Raw genomic sequence first — 20,244 nt, forward strand, 5'->3', positions numbered from 1 at the left:
AATAAGCTATTGTATGTATTTGAGAGAAGGTGAGCTTGCTTATATTATTAATTGGCAGGAGCGCCAGGCCGCGTGGTGAACCCGTCGTATTATATTATTTCTCTTCGCCGTTTTAGACTCTATAAATATTTTAAGCGACTTTTGGCTGGCAGCAAAACAAAAGCCTCTCTTTTCCCCGTTGATTCTCTCTGCGATCAGTATCTCTTCGTCATCTCCGTCCTACTTGTTTCCTTCCTTCTCCTCCAATGGTACGTTTCCTTTCTCTCTCTTCTCTCTCCTGCTATTACGGTCTGTTTCGGTTCCTCTTTTTCTGCTTATATAACATATACGTGAGGTGTCGGAGTGTATATGTAGAAATTCACAGTGAGAGAACATATACTCGTTTTTTCATCTTTCGATCGGTGATCTGTATTGATGGTTTTCCCTGTGCTGTTGTTGCTGTTTTCCGGCGAGATTAAGGTGGTATTTGAATGCGTCAAGTTGTTTTCTCGTAATCGCCGACGATATTTCTACGGCGCATTCTAATATTCCGCCGTACTTACCGTCTTTATAATGATTCTCTCTTTAATTTTCTTCTCTAAGAAGCGTCTCTGTTTAGATTCTTAATTCAAATCACGGTTCGTGTTTATCTCCTTCCTTTTTTCTACTCTCAAAATAATTTATTTTAGTATCTTCTCCAGAAAATTTTCTTTAAAAAAAATGTATTTTCACGATTTGAGGTAACTACATCGATTTTGCTTTCACATTGAATAATAATTTTGATTTGAATATATATATATATATATATATATATCACTTAACAAAGAAAGTACTGTAGCACCAAAACGACACATTAGAACTGTTATAAATTGAGTGTGTGTATGTATATATATGCGTGTGTGTGTGTGGAGATTAATTTGATTATCGTAGTCAGAATATTTTCTTGACATTTTCCTCAAAGACAGGAGTATTGCTACGGCGTTTTCTTCGACGTTATACTTTTTAATATTACCTCTTTTATATATGTATACAAAATTTAATATGATTTTTTATATACAATTTGTATTTACTGAAGTTTGGTTTATATTTTAATGTGATTACATGAAATAAATATTATAGAAATTTGAAAAAATATATATAATTCTATTAATTTTTTTCGTCAACTTAAGTTTTTTTTTTTTTTACTGACATGTGAATATAAAAATTTATAATTGTAAAATTAAAAAAATAATTAAATTTAATATAATGTGTAGATTGTAATTAATTAATATATATGTTTGGATCAAACAAACTTTCATATTTTAAGTTAAAATATTAAGTAGTGAAAGATCCATTCAATTTTTTACTTGAAGCCCAAGATAATTAATTTGACTTATGTAATAAATCATTGAGTTATATAGCTAACTTGAAAATCATCTATGAACTCATTTTGGGTTAGGGATATAGTATAATATGATTTCTTGTGTATTTATATATATATATATATATATATTAGTACTATGTTTTTAAGTATTGTATATGACGTGAATAACATGATATTCTAGTTGTTAAAGAGTATTTTATTTTATTTAAAAATTATGAATTTTTCAACGTGAAATTCATCATATTATGCTTAATTTAATAAAATTAATTTATTAATATATTAATAGAACTACAGAGTTAAATTTTATTAAATTTATGAAGAAAAAAAAATGAACATTTTGTAATTAGAAAATTTCTTTAATTTAAAAACTTAATCTAATTTTTTTATTTAACTTTAATTAATTACCGATGGTGAGACAATATCAAAGATATGGAGTGATTTTTTTAATAAATTATTTTTATTAATTGAAAGCAACTAAACTAAGAAAAGAAAAAAAAAATTAATTAAATTAAGATGAGTTTAAGGGCACTAATTAATTGTGTTAGGTGGGTGTGGTATTAGGGTTAATTATACAATTATAGATGTGGATGTAACAATGATTGTTTGTTTGTTTGTGGTGGATTATTAAATTATATATATGAATATAAAAATTAAAAATGGTGCAGGTGATAGATGACAAAGAAAGAGAGAGGACAAAGGTTGTTCTTACCAAACCGCTGTCGTTAAATGAAGAATCAGATTCAGATTATGGAGCTCCCAATCTTCTTCAACGTCTCCTCAGTCTCTTCAAAAATGTCCGCCCTGGTTCTGATCTCACCTCCTTCCAGGCAATCCCCACTCTGTCTTTTACCCTTAAATTTTATAATAATGAAATCTCATACCAATAGTCATGTAGTAGGTGGGAGCTGCTGCATGTAAATATAAATATATGGCACATGTCTAATACATTCTTTTTATTTTTAATTGTTTATTTAATAATTTTTACAGTTGCCGCCTCTGTTCAACTTCCCAAAATCACATCTCCAGTGCTATGGAGAATCAGTGTACAGCATCAGTAGTGATATGCTGAGCAAATGCAGCAAGGCCGAGACACCCATCGACAGATTTACAGCAGTTGTCGGCTGGAGCATCTCTACTTTGCGCCCGTTGACTTTTGGAGTCGCTCCTTACAATCCTGTTCTCGGCGAGACTCACCATGTCTCCCGAGGAAATCTCCATGTCCTTCTCGAGCAGGTTACTTAAACATACTGTAGATTTGTATGTATGTCTGTATACATATATGTGGGTGTGTATATTTATATAACAAGAATTCTTCTTGCAGGTTTCACATCACCCGCCAGTTTCTGCACTCCATGCAACAGACGAGAAAGAAAACATTGAGCTCATCTGGACTCACCACGCAGTTCCCAAGTTCTACGGAACTTCGGTGGAGACGGAGGTTCACGGAAGAAGGCAACTCAATCTCCTAACCCGAAACGAAACCTATGAAATGAATTCACCCAAATTACTCATCAGATTCCTTCCTTTCCCCGGCGTTGACTGGGTCGGAAACGTCAAGATCTGCTGTCATGAAACAGGCCTCGAAGCCGACTTATCTTTCAGAGCGACTTCATTTCTAGGACTTAGAAAAAGCCACAGATCCGTCAAAGGCAAAATCCATCACCGCTCATCCCCCAACAATCCCCTGTTCGAGATTAACGGTAACTGGGACAGAACTGTGACAGCGAAGGACGTTAATAATGGAGGAATAACAGTGATATTCGACGCGAAAGAAGCTCTTACGGGGCTTAAAACTCCGGCCATTAAAGATTTGAAGGGGGTTTGGAGAAGTGAGTCGGCGGCAGTGTGGGGAGAAGTGAGTGAAGGGATAATGAGGGGGGATTGGAAGAAAGCGAGAGAAGCGAAGATGGCAGTGGAGGAGAAGCAGAGAGAGATGATGAGAGAAAGAGAAGGGAGAGGGCAGACTTGGGTTCCAAAGCATTTTAGTCTGAGTTGCAGTAAAGACGGTGTTTGGGAATGTTGTCCTCTGCAAAAATGGGTGCCTCCTGCTCCAATTGTTTCATCAATTTGATAATTATTTACTAATTTCATCATCTGTATTGCCCACCAAACACCATGTAACATTATTTGTGAATCAAATTAGATAGTAAAATTATTTTTAAAAAGTTGAGACTTAAATTTCTGTTTTATTTTTTATTTCAGTTATATGAAATTATTAGTTATTTAAAAATATTTTTTTTAAAAAAAAAAAAAAAAAAGACTGTGAATTTACATTTAGAAAAAAAAATTAACAACGATTAAGATATAGAATTACCAATATATATATATATATATATATATCTTAACAAAGAATTAGGGAAAGAAAAAGAAAGAAAGTTGGAATGGTAATAAAATCAAACAATAAAAGTAGAGACTATCCATAAAGAGAAAAATCTAATAACAATGGATACTTGAAAGTCCAATGCCAACTGCCAACAATCATAGCTGTGACAAAAGCAATTGCATTTTCTGGGAAAATTTATAAATTAATAATAACAATCCAGAATTCTACAATACTATTAGTGAGATCATAATATATACATACATACTATATATACACACATCAAATGATGATGGGTTCCAGTTACTCTGCATAAATTTCTTGCAAATCAGATTCACTTCTCCGATTAAAAGACCTCTCTCTAATTGTATCCAAAACAGGTCTCCATGACCGACCCAGCCTAGGACCCATCTCTGCTCTGCAACCCATCATCATTTTTTTCCTCTGCATCTCCCCCTCTCCCCCACCATGGCTAGCTTTTTCTGACTTAAACTTACCACTAAACTTGCAGGACTTCGCTCTTTTTGTCAGCTTTCTCGTCAGAGATGCCAAGCCCACCGGAGAAACATCAGTTTGCAAGGTGGAATAAGGGAGAAGAAAGTAGACGTGGCCTGGCTCGAGAATCTTTTCGGGTTTAAGCTCAGGCTTTGAGCAGTTGGAGAGAAGCTGAGATGGGGTGCAGATGAAGGTTTTTGGAGGCTTGCTGCCAGTGATCAATTGGCCAACTGAGACTGGGTGATCAAACTCCTCTACATAGCCATTCAGGTGGACGACACGGATCTTATTGGCTGTGGATGATGGTGAGCTGCTGGTACCGGAGAAGATGCAACCCATGATGATCTCTTCCCCTGTTTAGCTCTGTTTCTGATCTGTTGAAACATTCAAAGGTTGCTAAGGGTGAAAACAGAAGCATACATATATATATATATATAATGAGACTTATCAACTTTCATGTATAGCTAAAAGATGGTCCCTCTCCTTGGTTTGGTGTAGAAAATTTTACCCCACTTACTCTCTCCCTCCTTATTATATATGCATATACACACAAAATTATATATTAACTTTCAATTCAAATTACAACTTGTATGCCACATATAATTTCGTACTTTGCAATTCAAACTCAGTAATCTTTTTTATAGTATTATATGATTTAGTTCACTGACATCTCAAGTAAAACTGAATAGACTATAAACTAATGAGTCAGACTTTTGACATGTTCTTTTACATGAGTGTTTAAAGGTGTGTTTTTGACCAAAGTTGTTGCCCTGGCAGTACGGTGTTTGGTGGATCCTCCACTTCACTAAAATAGAATAACTGTATCCATCCAAATACATTATATTTTTTAGTGGCTTGACTTTCCTTCAAATTTAAAGGTTTTCCCCCATAATTAAGGTTTTAGGTAAGTTAATTGGATCAATTAACAAACCGTATGCTATGTTGAAATTGTTTGGATCTAACCATGGATGGTAATTTAAGTAGTTATTTTCATAGAAAAGTTACAAGTAGAAACCTGTATATAGAACTACCTAGACTTCCAACTATCATGAAGAGAGAGCATTTTCAACCAAATTTCAATAGAACTACCTAGACTCGCCAGAAAAGTAAAAAGTGTGGCCCCAGTTAGAAACAAATCTTATCTGTTGATAAATAGGTATGGTGAGCCACAGACCTAATCATATACTATTTGGTCCGTAGGTCTAAGGCTTCAAAATTTCTATCCTAACAAATTGCAGAATCATCATGCAATGGAAAAGAGAGATTCAACATGCAGGTTCTAATAAATGGGGGTTTACCTCATTGAATGTTCTTGAATTTGTAGATGTTACAGAGAAATCATCTGCAACCCACCCACCAGCTCATCTTATTCAAGAGGAAGCCTGAAAAAGTAATATCCAATAATTGAGAGGCTTTTCATATCTTATACCAAAGATCTATAACTTGAGCAAATGGAAAAGTCTTAAAATATTAAAAAGAAAGATATTAGTATATACCAGAAAGTCCACTAAAAAAAGTATAAACCAGAAAGCAGGAACAAGTCCAAGCATAAAGACAATAAAACAAAATGCTGCAGAACACTAGATAGAAATTTATAAAGAAGAAAATCCACAATTCTTTTACACACATCATCTAGTTCTGTTTTTGAATTTGCTTTTGTCCTACTTGATCATGTGGGACAAAGCCTGCAATCTCACCTTCCACTATGATCTTATAAAGAAAAATATCACAGTAAGCTCGAGATTGTAATGATTAAATTTAAGTGCCAATTACTTAGTTGTTAGATATTAATATTTGAGAAACAAGTACTTCCAAAATCATAATCTGACCATTAAAATGCAGTTACTCTGTAAGCTTGACTTTACGGTAATAACACCCTTTAGAAGAATATGCATCATCTTACTGGAAACATAAAGTGATGTGCTTATAAGCTAAATAAGGAGAGGTGGCTTATACCATAGTGATTGACGATTTCTTATGCTCAAGCCGCCACATAGTTCCGCATCTGCTTCATTATTTCATGACCTGTTTCACAAGATGAAAACATCAACAACAAAGTTAAATTTGAAAAAATTGTAAAAGCAACCCCAACATTTGCCTCGACAAAAATCACAAAATCCATGTAGCAGAAAAACTTTTAAAAGAAAAAAAAAAGAAAAGTTATTTTATGTACTTTTCACCTCATCTTCAAAGAAAAGAGGGCTTCAAACTAACTACTGGAAGATAGTTTAGTTCATGATGTACACAATCATTTGATGGATAATCCTACTTAACCTCATGTTATGTCAATACTGTAAACTGAATAAGGGAAATTAATGATTTATTTGAATATTCTTTCCAATGAGCTTGACCAGAAACTTTTGCCAACATAAAATAGAAAGAAAACTACGTTCCAAATGGCAACATGAATAACAAACTTCAATTACCTTATCAATTGATAAGTCTTGATAACATCGATATTACCTTCAAGGCAGAGGAAGAAAGCAAGTGGTTAGTATTCTGATACAAGAAGAGGAAGCTCCAGATTTAGAATAATTCGTTAAATATCTCCATGACTGCTAGAGATCAATAATCTATTTTCCTGCTGCAGCTCTTCTTCTGAGCAGAACAAACTAATCATGGATAAGTCTTAATGACATATATATCACTTAACTTCAAGGCAGAGGAAGTAAAAATAGCTTGTACGCGGACAACAGAGAGGAAGCTCCCAATTTAGTAGCATCAGCCACATAATTTTACATGCTAAATATCTCCATTCACACTAGATAGCATATTTCTCACTATTATATTTGCCTGCTGCAGCTCTCCTTTTGAACAGAGCGAACTAATTGTAGAGTAGAAAAAGTCAAAATTGTGAATGCGGAAATCTTTTCCTACATTGAGAGGATTTTCCCACACTACATCCCCGTTTCTCAAGGTGCAGTTATTAGAATCCGCATCAGTTATTTGACTGGACACTACTGACCTTGGACTATCCGTATCCAAAGTTTCATGTTCATATAATTCATTTGGTGTTTGTGGTCCATGATTAGCCTGCAATTTCCTCTGGCTAGGGAAAAACATGGATCCAATTTCATCAAGGACAGTGACAGCTTCATGGACATTTCCTCGCTCGCATAGGTCATCAAGAATGCTCTTAATCGAATCTGATTCAACCTCGGTATCAACTCTACTTATTAGTTCATCAACTGAACTTGACTGAAGCATCTCTCTCAGGATGCTCCTAGCCTCTTCCATCCTTCCTTTGGTACAAAGACCTCTTACCAGATATAAAAAACCCAAGAAATCAGGTGACCTACTTTTCCTATTGAACTGAACAAAAAAACTAAGAGCCCCCTCCATGTCACCTTTTTGACAATAACCATTAATCATAGCACTAGTGGTGAATTCATCAGGCATAACACCTTTTAGCTCCAAATTGGATAGTAACTTCAATGCTTCCTCCATTTGACCAAATTTGCAGTAAGCATCAATAAATGAGTTGTAAACATGTAAACTGGGTTCAAAGCCTTTTGACACCATCCTATCAAACAATTTCTTGGCATCTAACAATAGTCCTTCTTTACATAAAGTATCAATAAGGATTGCTATTGTGATTCTAGAGGGAACCAAATCAATCCTCTCTAACGAATCAAATAGTCGAAATGCTTCAACAAGACACCCTTGGCGGCACAGTCCATTTATGACAGAATTATAAGTGATAATATTAAGAGTAATCCCCTCATGTCTAGCAAAAGCACAGAGATCCAAGGCCTTGTGAATATATCCACTCTTGCACAGGCCATCAACCATGATTGTATAATCAACCACACCCATCACTGGCATATTGTTTTCAGCTCGTAATAAAAGTTCATAAGCATCTGATGCTCTGCCAGTCTCTACAAGCATTTTGAAAACAGTGGCTGGGATAGAAAGAGCTGAGGTATTTCCTGCCACCATCTTGAGATACTGTAAGGCCTTATCCACATCCTTCAGACACAAGTAAAACAACAGCATCTTGCCAACCATTGGCAGAAGTAGGCCATATTCCTTTACAAACATAGTCATAAAAGGCCTGAATAGTGTTTTTTTCCCTGCAGTAAGAACCCCCTTTAACATTGAGTAGTAAGAGTCGCACATTACAACTGACCCTGTCCTCCTCATCATGACAAAAACTGCATTTGCAGCATCTAGAGAGGCTCTCTTGCACAAGAAACGGATAGCACCATTACATATGACATCATAAACATCTGACCTCAAATTCTGAAAACTACATACCAGATTCAGGACTCCCTCTGCACCTAATTCTGCAAAAATAGCATTTATTAGTGTCTTATAGACCCCTATATCCAAAGCCAAACCTTTATCACAGAGTTCAATAAACACTTCCACGGCCATATCCAGCATTCTATTTTTGCAGAGTGCTTTAAGAATACAATTGTAGCTTGCAACTGAAGAAACTGAGGTCTTCCTAAATTCGTCAAATACCTCAAGTGCCTCCTCAATTCTACCCACACTACAATATCCATAGATCATTGTAAAATAAGTAACAGAATCTGCTAGCAAATCCAATTCCGGCATTGCCTCGTACAGTGAATGAGCATCTTCATATGCACCCACCATAAAAAGTGCTTTCAGAAGTATGTTGCACATAACAACATCCAGACAAACTCCTGCAACCTGAAACCTCTTTTTTGTTTCCAGAACTCCCTTGACATTTTCTTCTCCAATATACCCGTGTAACAATGTGCCATACGTGACAATATCTCCTAGTACGCCTTTTGATACCCCATCTGCCTCTGAGGTCCTACCAACCTTGCACAATCCATTTATCACTGTATTATATGTAATGATGCTCGGTTTAATCCCCTTCTTCTCCATATCACCTAGCAGATAGAAAGCATGGTCTAAATCTCCTCTCCTACAAATCCCATCAATCAAAGTCGCATACATAAATTCGTCCACTTCCAATCCCAAAGCTTGAATGTTCTTGAAAATGGAGAATGCCTCCTCCAACTTCCCTTTCTTGCAAAATCCCTGGATCAGTGATGTATAAGTGACCAGATTTGGTTTCACTCCGTTTTTTATCATTTTCTCCAACAAACCTACTGCTTTTTCAGCATTTCCCTCCTTTGAGAACCCATCGATGAGTATAGTATAGCTAACTGTGTCCGGATTTATTCCCCATTTCACCATTTCCCCATACTCTCGAAATGCCTCCATTAATGCACCTTCCCTCAAATACACACAAATCCAACAACTATAGAAAATGACATCAAATGCCAATCCTTCCTTCAGCATTTTACAGAACAACCCACTAACCTCATTAACTCTATCCAACATACAAAGTGCACTTACAAGCGACGTATAAGTGACAACATTAGGTTTTAAAGTTCCTGAATTTAAAGCATTCTCGAAGAACCCTAATGCAAGTTCCGGTTTACCCATCTTACAAAATCCAGAAATCACTGCGCTACAAACAAAATTATCAAATGGGTACTTAACTGTATCATCCGTCATCAATTCTACAACCTCAATAGCTCTAGCCATGTTTCCTCTGGAACTGAAACAATGTATCAATGAACAGAAAGTGAACGAAGAAGGCAATATACCATGATTCCTCACGCAGTTCTGCAACACGGCGAAAGCCTTCTCGGGATCGTCGAGCTTGATTATATAACCCTTAATTAGAGCATCCCACAAGCGAGTTGGAGAAAATCTTTTTGATGATCTCTCTGTCAGGGTAGTCATGAAATGCTCTGCTTCTTCGAATTTGTCCAACTTGAGAAGAGCCCAAGTGAAGATAGAGTGAGTTTCGAGGTTTCCTGGGATTTTATTCGAGCTCAACTGAGAGAAAAAATGAACAATTAAATTGAATTTACGTGTTTGAGAGAGAAAGCGAAGAAAATGGTTTATAGATTTGAAGCTGGGAGTGAAGCCTCTTTTGAGCAGAACTTGTAGAGATTGCGTTCTGGTCAGATTGTGAGAGGAACAATATGAAGAATAAGGATAGAAAGAACGAGAAAGTTTCTGGGTTAGAAGAGGAGAGAAAACCATGAATGGTTTGAATTTGCAGAAGAGTTGAGGATGAGTCAGCTCCTGCAGTTTCGACATGGGCATTTTCCGTCGCTGGAAACCATGGAGCTCATGGTAATGGGGCTCTTGCAGGCAGAAAGACTGCCGGCAAATTAATATGAATAATTAACACTTCCACACAATTCAAACATTTTCTTCGAACAAATTTAAGAAAGATTTTTATCTTCTTTACAATTTTGTGTTTATATATAAAGAGTAAAAAGTCAGCGTAATATTATTTTGATGTTGTTATAGATTTATTTTATTTTGCTTAACGTTGCTAATATCATATTTGTGGTTTAAATAAAAATAATTATTTACTTTTTTCAGTTTGTTAATGTTTCTTTTAATTGTTATAAATTTCAAATTATATAGAATATAAAATATGAAAAACAAAATAAAATTTTGTATCTTTTTTGTCAGAAAAAAAAAAATCAATTTTATAAAATAATCATGAAATATTAAAATAATTTTATAAGTTTAAAATTAAATTATTAAAAAATAAATCTAATTGTATGATATATCAAACAATTAAAAGGTATATTACAACAATTTAACCTAAAATTAAAGGTTACCATTACTATGATAATCAATTATTAATATAAATTAAAAATATTTATATATGATATTTGTGTTACATTATTGTTTAAAATATTAATAAAATATCTTAACTCAACATTATAATAAAAATTTTATGATATTCAGGTTTTTGAATTAATATTTTATTTACAAAAAACCATAAATAATTAATCAAGAAGTTGACAATCAATTCTCTGAAAGAAAATCTTCTTCCCCAAAAGATCATAACCAATGTTGTAGTTCTGTTGAGCCATGACTCCAATCACATTCAACTCATGAAGATTGCTACCATGCACCGCCATGCAGAATTCATCACCACCATTCTCCTGAAACATGCTCTCTGCATCTAATCCCAGTTCCGCACCTCCGGCGAACCCAAACGTCACCACCGGAAATCCCTCCAAGTCCCGATCAACTCTCCCCCTGTAGCACAACTGCGACGGCTGATCCGGGTTGTTCACACGTTCCAGAACTCCTTCCAGTAGGCTCTTCACTTCACCGGCGAGAGCATCGAAGGCGGCATTACTCAGGAACGTGATCGTCGTACCGCTGTCAATGACGGTCCCTCCGGCGCCGGAATTCGTTCTTTTGAACGTCTCTGGGTTGATATCGAGCGCCTTCTCGCCAACAATGATCTTCTCCATGTTGAGATAGTAAAGCGAGTTGAAAACTTCTAAGGAAGTTGAAAAACCTTCCATGTCTGCTGCATCACCGAATATCAACTGGTTATCCATGTAATTAGGATCTCTGATTCTCCCCAAGCAGTAAGAGAATTTTGAATCCAGCTTGTTCACCAAAGAGATTGGATTAGGACCCAGACCCAGAATCCCGCTCTGTTGCCTATCGAAGTCGTTGTTGTTATGTCCACAGCCGATAATCACGTCGGTCACAGACGTTAAACCTTCATCGGAGGTACTAAAAGTCAGCTTCTCAGTCGCCATTAGGCCGGCGACATGGGTTCCGTCCACATACCCAAGAGAAAATTTACAGTTTTTTGATAAATCGCAGTTTCCTCCCGAACAAAAACCAGAGTTACAGTCCAAGTTTCGGTATGTTGAAGATTTCGACGGATCAAAAACAGGGCTCGATTGTTCAAAGCACCTGACGCAAGGAAGACACTGAACCCACAACAGATTGCTGCCGGTATCCACGGTTACCAACTGCGACACCGGCGGTTCGCCGATGGAGAAGTTGGCCAAGAACTGCACGGCGCTCTCCGCTGCGACAACTCCGATGTCAATGGTTGGTGAAACATTATTGTTCGACATGGCCTTGGATTGCAAGTAGGCCAAACGCGCCATAGAGTGTTTCAAGGAACGTGAAGCATGGCCGGAGACGGTGGCTTTGGCAGCGTCATAGTAAGGAGAGGAAATGGAGTCGCGGTTAATGAGTTTTGTAACTAATCGTCGCAGAGATGGTGAAATTGCACGAGGGCTATTAGCTGAAGCTGCTATAATGGCAGGTAGGATCAATGGCAAAGTGAAGAGAAGAGTGTGGAGGAAGAGGAAAAGTGAAGTGTAGTTGGCCATGGGGAAAATGGTGGTCTGTGTTATTGAAGTAAAACAGAGAAGAAGCTGATGATTTACTGGTGAATGATCTGTTTGTTATTTAAAGAGGTATTTGTTTTTTCCCTTTCATGAGAAGAATGAGAATTACCAATCCTTCTTCATAAAAAATATTTATATATTAAAAAAATGTACTACATGTATTTATATATACCAATTCTCTCTTTTACTAAAACCAAAAAAAAAAAAATGTGCAACCTTCTGTCACAGCCAAGATTTCTATAGGTTTCTAAAAAAAGTTAGGTCTATCTAAAAACTTAAGAAATAAATATACCTTGGCACATAAATTCTTTTGCCTGAAACATATTCACAAGGTTAAAACCAGCAATTTCTCTCCGAGTTAAAATACTCAATTCTCCAAGATAAGATATTCTAATAAAAGTTTCTAAAACTCAAAAACATTTTTTTATAACCTAAAAGGTAAATTTTTAGGGAATTTTAAGCATAGAGGAAAAATAACAAGAACAGTGATAATATACAGAATTCATCCGTCAGTGTTTTTCCCATCACAGACTTCAAATTTCTAAAGCCTGAAATTCTGGCAGAAATTGAAGAAAAAAAGTTCAATTTCAAATTTTTCACTTTTACAATGACTAACAATTAAAATCACTAAAAAAAATTAAGCCCCCAAAAATTCTGGTCCAGAAATATATAACAGCCACAGCTCAAATGACCATCAAATATAAACCCCAGCCTCCTATAACCAAAACAAAAAAAACATAACCGAAGGAAGCAACACAAAGCTTGCTCACCCTTCAAGTCTCTCCTCTCATGTCCTTCCCCTCCTCCTAGTTGCCCTTTCATCAAGAATTGTTGTCCAGGAACATTTCGTGCCTTTAACAATTCGCCAATTTACAACTTTTGAAAGCTTATATGTCAGAACCGTTGACAGGCGACAAATATTGGGGGGAGTAATCAAAGAATTGAGTGTGATGTATATCTCCCTCAAATTGTTGTATAGTTTGAGAACATGTCCAGCAACTTATCTAGAGCTTCAGGATGAAATTTCCTCGCAAATAAGTAGCATGGCCGTCTAATACCATTCCATACGCATGGCCAATATAGCTCTTCCCCCTGAAGAACCAAAGAATAACAGAAAAATGAAAGAGGATCAGCGGATGTCAGCTGACCTTCTAATGCAATCACGAGAAAAATCATTTGGTATCTTACCCTGCCCACACTAGTTACATGTACACTTATTTCTGTCGTCTGCATTCATAAAAGAGCATCAACATATTAGTTATTATTACCAAAGTATATGATGCTTGGAAAATATGCCTATCTAAAAATTTCCAGGGGTGAAAAGTCACAATGACAATTTTTATGGACAAAAGTCAAAAAAGTAGAACACTCTTTTGAGGGCTTAAAAAAGAGGTGACGACTGAAATTTCTTAGCATACCTCACACCTCTTACCTCCTATTTACTTCCTTCTCCACTTCTTTTCTCTTTCCTTTATTTCAATTCTTTAGTTCAAAACAATATTTCAGCAGTATTAATCACAATAACAAGAGAACACATGACGGCATTCAGATTGACCTTTCTTTCTATTTGGGTCCTACAAGCTGGTTTTGAAAGAAAATTAATTCAAAAAAAACCAAAAACAGGTTAGATGTTTAGGAAGTGTTTTACTTCATAAGGTACTCTTATCAGCTTATTTTTTAGTTTATAAGCTCTAGAAATAAGCATATAGGCTAGAGAAATAAGATAAATAAACTTTTTGCCAAACTATTAACTCACAATTGATAAAATTTATGTTTTAAGAACTTTTAAGCTTAAAAGAAAAACAGCTAATCTAAATAGCTTTCAAGTAAAAACAAAATTAAAGCATCAGTATACCGTAAGATTCTTCAGAAGATCGTACGTAATATCCTGGGCCCTATATAACTTTGGATGCCACTTTCTTTCAGACCAATCCACCTGTGTTACTGACCAATTTGAAATACCGCTAGGATCAAGCATCTGAAACCATGTAGAAGCTTATTAGTTTTAGGCCAAAAATATCAAAAAGTTAAAGATGGGATAGTGAGGATGATTCTCACATTGAAAAAGGTCGGTAAGTAATGCTCATCAGCAATGCAGTTTTTATTACCCTCAACACCAGGCTGTAATTCATGAACACCCTCATCAATAAATGGTTAGTGAGATAGAATATACGTTGCATGTAAGAAGAAGAACCTCTTGAACTTTCTATCAAGGTTGCAAGTGAGAGAAAAACAAGCTATAATGATAAAAACCTTTCAAACATTATATATCAAAGATAAATCCTTACATAACAAAATTTCAAAGTAACTTCAATGGTTTCATAAGAATATCAAGGGAAAGTGGACAATAACTTCCTGGATTAGAATGTACTTCGTAATTTGCCATCAAATCATGAACATTGAAGCTTGCTAATTAAAAAATTTCTAAGCTCAGAAAAAGAAGCCATAATATTAACATATGTCCATGAGGATTGACATGGGAAAAACATGGAAAAATAAACAAAACAAACAAACTCACATGACCCAAACCTTCCCAACATACCCTTTTAAAAAAAGCTCCTTAACACAATGCTACGAAGTCTTGAGAATTCAACAAACAATGAGCATTTCTAGTCCAATTAGACGAGTCGACAAGATAAACCAAATCATGAATTGAAGCTTGCTAATTGAAAACTTATAATCTCAGAAAAAGAAGCCATAATATTAACATACATCCATGATGACTGACATGGGAAAGACATGGAAAAATAAAGAAAACAAACCAACTCACATAACCCAAACCTACCCAACATGTCTTTTTTAAGAAAAGCTCTTTAACATAATGCTACAAATTCTTGAGGATTCAATGAACAATGAGCATTTCTAATTCAATTAGACGAGTTGACAAGATAAACCAAATCATTTCTTTTTTTAAATAAGATAAACCAAATCATACTTCAAACTATAGATATGCACACACCCTACAGTAATCCCGGAATTTTGAGTAGTAAAGACTGTCAGCCATAACGATCACAGCATGCTGCCGCTTCATCGTGAACCACTGCCCAAAGAAAATATAAAGATAAGCTTTTCAAGAAGAAAAGAAGCACAAACCAGACATCAGACACCAGAACTGCATATTTCTCAGTGTCAAGCTACTACTCTGTTAATGTAGACCAACCATAAATGCTTTCAAATGTTCTGCTGGTAATTTTTTCAAACAGCCAACTGAAAATCTACAAGGTACGGCACAATTTAGATTTTATAGTTACCAGTGTTGAAAAACTAATGGTGAAAGAAGTAGCCATTTGATTAGTGCCACCAACTTTCTTCTCAGTTGTGATTATATAAACAGGTTAAGCTTTTCCTTTTCCTATATTAAGGAGAAGAAAATATACCTGAGCACCCTTTCTGAAATCTTTCCTCTGGATTTCAGGTAACATGTGTTCCATATGCCTGCCAGTTCCATGTGGACCAGGATCCTCGAAGCTGGGGACGAAAAGAGGCATGCATCAATCGCCAGAAACAAGGTTAGGATAATCAAACATCATGATACGGAGAATCTCAAATCATTCCTAGGTCTCTGGAAGCAGGGAGGGAAAACAAAACTGACTAGCAATGCAAATGATTTATCTGTTGGACAAAATGAGGGGAAAAAGTGCCAAACCACACAGAATACCGTATATTCAATCCATCATGAAAGAAGATATATGTTACCAGTCAATAAAGCTGACATTTGTGTACATCAGATAGTTGTAGACATATTCAAAATTCCAAAGGGGAATACAACTGCAAAGCAAGAAACAAGTTCTCACAAAATGTTTGAAATAATATCTAAATGGTTAGGAAAGAATAAATAAATGTTATACAGTGAAGCAACATAAACATCAAACCACCTTTCAGAAAGCAGTACAAAATGCAGGTTATCAGGGTCTTTGAGAGCACTAGCCAAAAGTCGCTTCTCTGCATCAACCATCGAAATTCTTCCCCATACCACCTATAGAAATAATTGACCAACCAGTGTAACGCACGCTGAACTGAACTACACATGTGAACTAGAACATATAACAAAATAGCAATAGTAATTGAAGTCACCGTGCTTCGGAATTAGGGGCAGTCTCTAACTTTTGTGCAAGATATGGACTCTTGAACTCATTTTTCTCAAAGACCCAGAAACCATGCATGATTTATGAAAAAAAAAAGCTATAGAACAATAATAAAAATTTTTGTAGATAATGCACAAAGGAAATGAACTCAAACAAGTAACACCTGCAAATTTCAGAAACAATATCACCAGCAAGTCCATCAAACAAAATTCCGCAACTCTAACTTATAACAGAGAAACGAATTGCAGCTGTTTATGCCTCATGAACTTAGTTTGTTCCAATAGGTGAAAACAGTATCTTCATTTACCATCATCTTTTTTCGCTAATCCTCTTGAGCAAGGGAACTAGAAATAAAGTCAGAAACCTTATTGCTCTGATTGTGAATAACAGGTCATATATGTTATTACTTTTAAGTTATTGGCTTCATGTAAATGAGAGAGAATTATTTAGTCTCTAGAGCTTCCTACTTCCAGAAAGCTAAGTTATCTTGTACCTACGTTTTGTCTTTCACAGGAAAAAAAAACTAAAAAAAAAAGTTCCTTGCACCAGAAGCATAAAAAGAAAACTAAACAATTTCATCTGGCTTTTAATCCTGGAGTGTTTCGTACTCCACAAGGTCAGACATGAAATTATCATAACAAATTCTGGCTATTTCACTATTATTCTAGCATCAAAAAACCTTGCAGATTTTGCTAAAAAAACAGAGCCAGAAAACAGAAGTGGATGTAAATGTTAATGACCAGCATGATGTGAATGCACTCAAGCTAACTTGTAGAAAGTAGATTTATGAACCTCATCACTGCGAATATCCCGATTAAGGAAGTACCGGCTAACATGAACTGGTCTTTGCTTTGATGCATGCACATAAACAGAGAATTTGCCTTCATGGCCCTGACGAAAAGGAGAAGATGAAGCAAACATAAAGTTATATAACTTCTACCAATGCCAAAAGTGCTCAGTTTATATACTTGTAAGTCTACTTCCTAAATGCATTAAGTTTAACAAGACTAATATATAACATACTTGGATCCTTCATTGATTTTGAAATAATTTTCTATTTATTTCCTAATTGCCAGATGCTTTGATACTTCTGTATGACAATACGCTACTCATATTTCTAATGTGATATGTGCGTGAAAGGAAAGTAAAATTTGGTCACCAATGTTACTTTCCCTAGCCGAAGCTCATGGGTCATAGCCTAAGCTTAGATGTAACAGGAACAAAGCAGACGTGCAACTTTAAGTCTCAGTAAGTTCTTAAGTAATTTTCTGTCCAGCATACACAACATTTAATAGTGCCAAACAGTAAGGTCAAATTCTTCCAGCAAATTTTGGTTCATGAAAATTGAATGCTTACTGAAAAAATACATGGAATGGTTTTTTTAATTTTACGTAATGCCAAAAAGCAAGACTAAAGCATCAATTAACATGCTTATTGAAATTAAAGCAAAAGAAAAGAAAATAATACATATAGGAAAAACAGAACCATACCTGGAAAAATTTATCCCACAACTTCTCAAAAGGCAGTGAACCAGGACTCAAGAACATGAATGCGATTTTAGAATTTTTAGTTAAAACAAGAGGTGAGCTCAAAATATCCCTAATTACTACACGAGATGCTATCTCCTCATCACTATATTCCCTGACAGGAGGTGGAAGCCAATCATTAAAAGCCTTGCAACTATGGGAGAATACATAACAGGCAGCCTTGGTTTGGCGTGGATGCATATACAGAAATACTAAAAACATGCTGACCAAGGAAACCAGCAAAGCAATCCAAAGTGGCCTCTTCAAAGGAGAACGGTGGCGAGGCCCAGGCAAGATCTGCATATCACCCATGCTGCCTAGATGCCACGCCTGACCTGCCTTCATCTAATCAAATGCATCAAATTTTATGTCCATTAAATGTCCTTCTCCAAAGTCTTACCCACTCCCACGCGCCAACTGGAATTAATACTTATAGGGAACTAGATATTGTTGGACTGGTTGATATAACAATCTAAAACACAAAAGCAAAAAATTCCATTAGCAGGCTAGAAACTTGTAGCAAGAGCAGACACTTATCTTTTATTTCAGGAGTAGAAGAGAGAAACAAAGCGAAAAAATTGGGCAATAAGATCAAACAAGACACCAAAAAGAAAAGCAATGATGCTGCTAAAATATGTCTAGCAAGAACATCATAAATGAAATATATGTCATGCAACTGCAGCTGTTAAAATCTTTACCCTCAGAAACCTAAAATGTCCGAGCACCTAATCGAAGCTAAAAAGGTCAAATCAGGCACTCTCCATTAAATGAGGAAAAACAGTTTCCTCTTTTCTCAGTTTTTCCCGCACGGTTTCCAGCAAGCAAACACCAATGGCAATTCTAACTTCTCAATCGTCTCAACAGAAGAGCAAAACCAAAATCAAATTGAATTAAGAATGGCAGAGTAAAAGAAGAGTCGGCATATAATGCAGATCCTTTGAATTCAATTTTATTTCCATTTGCGCAACTACTGAAACCGAACTCGATTCCGAAGCAGTCCACATTAAAGAAAATAACGAAGCACCGACAGGGGGACAAGAGTCAAACCAATTCCCAACCCCCACCTGCAATATGCCACCAAAGAACCACTCAAAATCCAAATCCAAAATGCACACGCTCAATTGAATCTATTCTCAACTCTTTCACATTTCCTCCATCCATTTCCAAATTGTATGCAAGCTCATACGACAGGCTCACAGATATCGAACAGCAAACAAAAGCATAAAAAAGGAGTTAGGAAGAAAACATTTGCCTTCTCTATCATTAATACGTAACCCGATAAGACACGGGCGTTGACTTTAAGTTAGACCAGTAATTGCAATCAGATTCATCTGTTTCAAGCATGTGCATTTCATTTCCGGAATAGAAAGCGCAGAACGTGAAGACATTATTTCTCTCTCTCTTCCCTTTCCATCCCCATCTCAGGTGCCAAAAAGTCAAGACACCAAAAAGAAAAAAGAAAAAGAAACGAAACAAAAACACATCTCCATCACGTAGCAAGCAAGAAGAACCAATACGGATAACACAAGACATCATCAGTACCTGAAAATTCAAGCTGAAGAGAGGTAAAGAAAAAGGCAGATCCCAACACGACGCAAAACTCTACAGAATCTCGGGCCTCAAAAAGGATCCAGAATATTTGCTTATGGCGTTTCAAGATCTACGACAAGACACCACTAGAAATAACGCCCTTCGAACACAAACGAAGAGAGACAAAGAAGAAGAAGGAGGAGGAGGAGGAGAAGGAAGAGAAACAGTAGGAGTTATATGCTTGCATTAATGTGTAAATATACCCGATTTAGTGATTCCTTAGAGACGATTCGTTTTTTCTCTGTGTTGTTTGTTTGGTGGATTCGTTTTCTCTCTCTTCTTCTTCCTTCTTTGTTTTCTTTTATATAAAAATTGTCGCCAAGACGAGAGAGACGACTCGACGAAGCACTGGTGTGCTTTTCGCTCCGGTCCAAACACAAACGTGGAGAACGAATTTAGCCGGCGACTTATTTTATTTATCTTTCAATTTAATTCTTTAAAAAATAATTAAGGGGGAATTATTTTTATTTATTTAAATAAATAATAATAATAATAATTTACCCTATTTGTAGGGGGGTAACATGGTAGGCCTAAGCGCATTCCAAGCGCGTGCCCGCGGATTTGTCTGGCCGCTAGCACTTTCGTGTATTTACAAATTTACCACCAGATATAGGTAATTTTTTCAGTTAATTAAGTTTTAATAAATTTTATTGGCTAATTTTTTGGATTAATCTAAGTAAATCAATGAAAATTAAGATACTAATAT

At 35.8% G+C, this 20,244-nt stretch overlaps 4 protein-coding genes across 9 annotated transcripts; 1 reads left to right on the top strand and 3 right to left on the bottom strand.

Annotated features, from left to right (window-relative positions):
* Positions 1 to 80: 80 nt before the first annotated feature.
* Positions 81 to 3,572, top strand: ORP4C (OSBP(oxysterol binding protein)-related protein 4C). Its single transcript, XM_022037459.2, has 4 exons — positions 81 to 248; positions 2,008 to 2,169; positions 2,330 to 2,575; positions 2,664 to 3,572. The coding sequence occupies exons 1-4, from the start codon at positions 246 to 248 to the stop codon at positions 3,411 to 3,413; spliced, it is 1,161 nt and encodes a 386-aa protein (XP_021893151.2). The 5' UTR covers positions 81 to 245; the 3' UTR covers positions 3,414 to 3,572.
* A 1,880-nt stretch (positions 3,573 to 5,452) lies between these two features.
* Positions 5,453 to 10,391, bottom strand: LOC110811075 (Pentatricopeptide repeat (PPR) superfamily protein). Of its 2 annotated transcripts, none has more exons than XM_088207252.1 (3): positions 6,621 to 10,391; positions 6,114 to 6,182; positions 5,453 to 5,539 (listed from the first exon to the last, which is right to left on the bottom strand). In XM_088207252.1, exon 1 carries the CDS (start codon positions 10,254 to 10,256, stop codon positions 6,900 to 6,902), a length of 3,357 nt encoding a protein of 1,118 aa, XP_088063378.1. In that variant the 5' UTR covers positions 10,257 to 10,391; the 3' UTR covers positions 5,453 to 5,539; positions 6,114 to 6,182; positions 6,621 to 6,899. The 2 variants fall into 2 exon arrangements, with proteins under 2 accessions (XP_088063378.1, XP_088063377.1); XM_088207251.1 differs by having other exon boundaries at positions 6,584 to 10,391.
* A 498-nt stretch (positions 10,392 to 10,889) lies between these two features.
* LOC110811061 (Eukaryotic aspartyl protease family protein) lies at positions 10,890 to 12,697 on the bottom strand. The gene has a single exon (XM_022037432.2). It carries the CDS (start codon positions 12,317 to 12,319, stop codon positions 10,958 to 10,960), a length of 1,362 nt encoding a protein of 453 aa, XP_021893124.2. The 5' UTR covers positions 12,320 to 12,697; the 3' UTR covers positions 10,890 to 10,957.
* A 114-nt stretch (positions 12,698 to 12,811) lies between these two features.
* Positions 12,812 to 19,929, bottom strand: LOC110811079 (glycosyltransferase BC10-like). Of its 5 annotated transcripts, XM_088207227.1 has the most exons (13): positions 19,742 to 19,929; positions 19,491 to 19,608; positions 18,647 to 19,012; positions 17,913 to 18,420; positions 17,215 to 17,313; positions 16,213 to 16,313; positions 16,034 to 16,105; positions 15,715 to 15,805; positions 15,297 to 15,377; positions 14,396 to 14,458; positions 14,193 to 14,315; positions 13,526 to 13,564; positions 12,812 to 13,429 (listed from the first exon to the last, which is right to left on the bottom strand). In XM_088207227.1, the coding sequence occupies exons 4-13, from the start codon at positions 18,291 to 18,293 to the stop codon at positions 13,301 to 13,303; spliced, it is 1,179 nt and encodes a 392-aa protein (XP_088063353.1). In that variant the 5' UTR covers positions 18,294 to 18,420; positions 18,647 to 19,012; positions 19,491 to 19,608; positions 19,742 to 19,929; the 3' UTR covers positions 12,812 to 13,300. The 5 variants fall into 5 exon arrangements, with proteins under 5 accessions (XP_088063353.1, XP_088063355.1, XP_088063352.1 ...); XM_088207229.1 differs by lacking the exon at positions 19,491 to 19,608; XM_088207226.1 differs by lacking the exon at positions 18,647 to 19,012.
* Between the last annotated feature and the right edge of the window lie 315 nt (positions 19,930 to 20,244).

This window comes from Carica papaya, chromosome 7 (genome assembly GCF_054855325.1).
Source record: "Carica papaya isolate Zhongbai chromosome 7, ASM5485532v1, whole genome shotgun sequence".
Taxonomy (NCBI): domain Eukaryota; kingdom Viridiplantae; phylum Streptophyta; class Magnoliopsida; order Brassicales; family Caricaceae; genus Carica; species Carica papaya.